Here is a 2,944-nt window from a genome sequence, read left to right as displayed (position 1 = left end):
GATGAGACTTGAAAGGCGACTGGGGCTGGGCTATAGTGAGTTAGGGTTTGCAAATGGGATGATAGTTTTAATTAATATAACATAATCGGGTTTTTTATGGGTTGGGTTCCTGATATTTATGATAAAACCTGGACCCGACTCGGACCCTCTTCAGATTTTTTTTAAAATCCATACCCGACCCTATTCTTTATCGGGCCGGGTAAAATTCGGCCCATTAGGGTCGGGCCGGGCCGAGTATCCGCAGGTCGGATCTAAATTGCCATCCCTAATCTTCAGCTGCCTTTTCTTCGGCTGCTTCTAGAGGTTAACTTCAGTTGCATCACTTGTTTCCTTGGCTCCCGCATGTGCGTCAGACATAGCACAAGCTACCTAAACAACTTCCACGATTTGATTCCGCCATGCCTAATTGCGTGTGATAAATCAGAACTCCATAAATGATGACAAAAGGTTGAAGTCCTTGATGTTGGATCAATGTTAGATGTAGAAGATTCATCCCTACACTACGGGGTGATCCGCAACGACAGTAAAACGGGCAGAATAAAGTGGTCTATAGTTTCTTGATTGATTCACAATATAAAAAAAAATTAGATGTAGAAGAAATAGCCTACAGAAATTTAATAGGTATACATTTGGTAAATCCAAATCACCATACAAGTGTACATCAAAGGATGATTCTTGATTTTTTATTTTATTTTAAAAAAAGCATTACAAATCACAGAAGAAAACAAACATAATAGAAATCAAACTACATGTGGCACCGTACATGAATTTATTAAACATATAAGGCAACTTGGCTACAGAACCCTTATCAAGAGCTCCTTAGACCAGAGTACAAAAGATGTTTTCCCAAATGTGATCAAATTACCAACGATTTTATTATCCAGCTAGTCAGATCAAATCCGGAAAACATCTGTTTGAAACCTCTCATCATACAATCTCCAATGGCCATACCTATCTGCGTGATAGACTGACCTTGGCATATAGAAATTTGGCTTCTTAATCTCCAGAACCTTCAGATTCGATGATGCATTAGCAATATCCCGACCAGTCAAGCTCGTACAACCAGACAAATCCAAGTACTTGAGGTTCACACAGCCTTGGCATATCAAAGTAAGGCCCTTAGCAGACAACTTGGAGAACTGAATTTCAAGGTGCTCCAAATAAGGCATATATTTTCCAATAGCAGCAGCTTCAGAGTCCCCATCTTGTGGACAAGCATTTAGATACTCATTAGGGACAACTCCAAAATGTTGGGAAGAATCCAACCAATTCATTAGATTTCGCTTCAGAACTTTAAGGTTTGGGCAATTCCTTCCAATTAACACCAACGACTCATGAGATATCTCGTAGCAGTAGCTGATATCTAGTTCCCTAAGCTTGGTGCACCGAAAAGCTATCTTTGCCATAGATACATCAGTAACATTCTGACAGCTCTTGATTGACAGGACCTCAAGCTTTGGGCACCTGAAAATGCAAATACACGACCAACATCGCAACATCAAATTCACTTTGATCATAATGAACAACAACAAAGCTTTAGTCCCAAGAGAATGAGATTGGCTATGGGTCATCAACAGACTAATCACTTATTAAAACAGAAACAATCTAACCAAAAAATAGGTTGACTTGCATATTTGGTCCTCAACCTTCAATCATTGTTTCAAAATTATCCTTATACTTTAGAATGTTTTGCTTCAGTCCCCTATAAATCTCAACATTTTATGAAAAAACCCCTTATCATCTGATGGAAAAACAGACGTGACAAACGGAATTCATGCCACTTCATAGGCTCCAACATCATCAAAGTAGCCTCACTTTCTTGAATTCCGTTTTCTACATCAACGTTTTCCATCTATCATATGTCGGACGGTATGGCCCTTTCTGAACAATTTCAAAAGTAAAGATGTTTTTGAAACAAACGTTGATCATTCAATCATTGACCTATAAATAAACTGTTCATGGAAAAGTTTTTTTTGTTTGTTTGTTTGTTTTTTTAAATAAAATACTGAAACTTGGAAAGAAACAAATTAGGATTAATCTGAGTTCTATCCTTCAAACAACTGATCCAACAATACACACAAAAATATGGTGTAAGTGTAACATGAAAAAAATAAATAAATAAAAAACCAAAAACTTTATAATTAAAACTTAAAAAAGGGACCTTTCAGCGGCGAAAGAGAGAGCGAGATCGGAGCAGTGACGGGTGCGAATGGCAGTGAGAGAGTGATCGCTCCAAACGACGACGGATCGAAGCATGGAATTGATCTTCCTCTCGAAATCTGGGGTCCACCATCGAGGCGAGTCGGTGTTGGTGCCGAAGTGGGGCTCGACGTCGAAGCTGGAGTGGAGAGAAGAGTCCGTGCAGGCTTGGAGCCATGACTTGCAGACGAGCATGGGTCCAAGCCATCGCTGCTCCAGGGTTAGCCGGGAGAGTATGTTGGTGAGGCACTCGCGGGTCAAATCTGCCCAATCGGATTCGGGTTCGGTGCATCCTGATCCTTCTCCTTCTTCTTCTTCCTTCTTCTTGTTGTTATCCATTTTGATTTCGGTTCAACTGTGTCTTTCTGGTTTTGTACTTGTTGTATAGACCAGATAGGTTGTACTTATAAGGCGTGGATAGAGCTTCTACTGTTAGCCACCTGTCAACACACGTGTGGATCCTTCATTCTATCTGTTTTTTTTGTGGATAAATATTGTTATCCTTCTCAACAAAACTGGTTATCCCCAAATTATCGGGAGGATAAAAATGAGTAATTGTTTGTCCGTTTCTAAACGCCTTGAAATTAGTTGGTATTGGTTTAAATTAGAAGTTTTTAACATTATTTTATGAAAATTATTAGGTCTATTGAGAGGACAGCTGAAGTGGTTCTTCCAATCAATGAAACGATATTATATATGTAGTCATGTGAGTCAATTTCTTAATCAAGGAAAAAAATCACTAAAT

General features: G+C 39.1%; 1 protein-coding gene across 1 annotated transcript; it reads right to left on the bottom strand.

The window, feature by feature from the left end:
• Positions 1-553: 553 nt before the first annotated feature.
• Positions 554-2,584, bottom strand: LOC142622243 (F-box protein SKIP1-like). The gene is made up of 2 exons (XM_075795688.1): positions 2,162-2,584; positions 554-1,464 (listed from the first exon to the last, which is right to left on the bottom strand). The coding sequence occupies exons 1-2, from the start codon at positions 2,536-2,538 to the stop codon at positions 894-896; spliced, it is 948 nt and encodes a 315-aa protein (XP_075651803.1). The 5' UTR covers positions 2,539-2,584; the 3' UTR covers positions 554-893.
• Between the last annotated feature and the right edge of the window lie 360 nt (positions 2,585-2,944).

The sequence above is a fragment of the Castanea sativa genome, chromosome 1 (genome assembly GCF_040712315.1).
Source record: "Castanea sativa cultivar Marrone di Chiusa Pesio chromosome 1, ASM4071231v1".
NCBI lineage: Eukaryota > Viridiplantae > Streptophyta > Magnoliopsida > Fagales > Fagaceae > Castanea > Castanea sativa.
Note: the sequence above shows the minus strand (reverse complement) of the source record. Positions and strands in the feature narration are given on the sequence as shown.

Bases quoted from the DNA above. Each gene is read 5' to 3' on its own strand.
- LOC142622243 (XM_075795688.1), bottom strand. From the start codon at position 2,538: ATGGATAACAACAAGAAGAAGGAAGAAGAAGAAGGAGAAGGATCAGGA. The intron at 1,465-2,161 runs GTCCCTTTTTTA...TTGCATTTTCAG, and splicing joins CTCTCTTTCGCCGCTGAAAG to GTGCCCAAAGCTTGAGGTCC.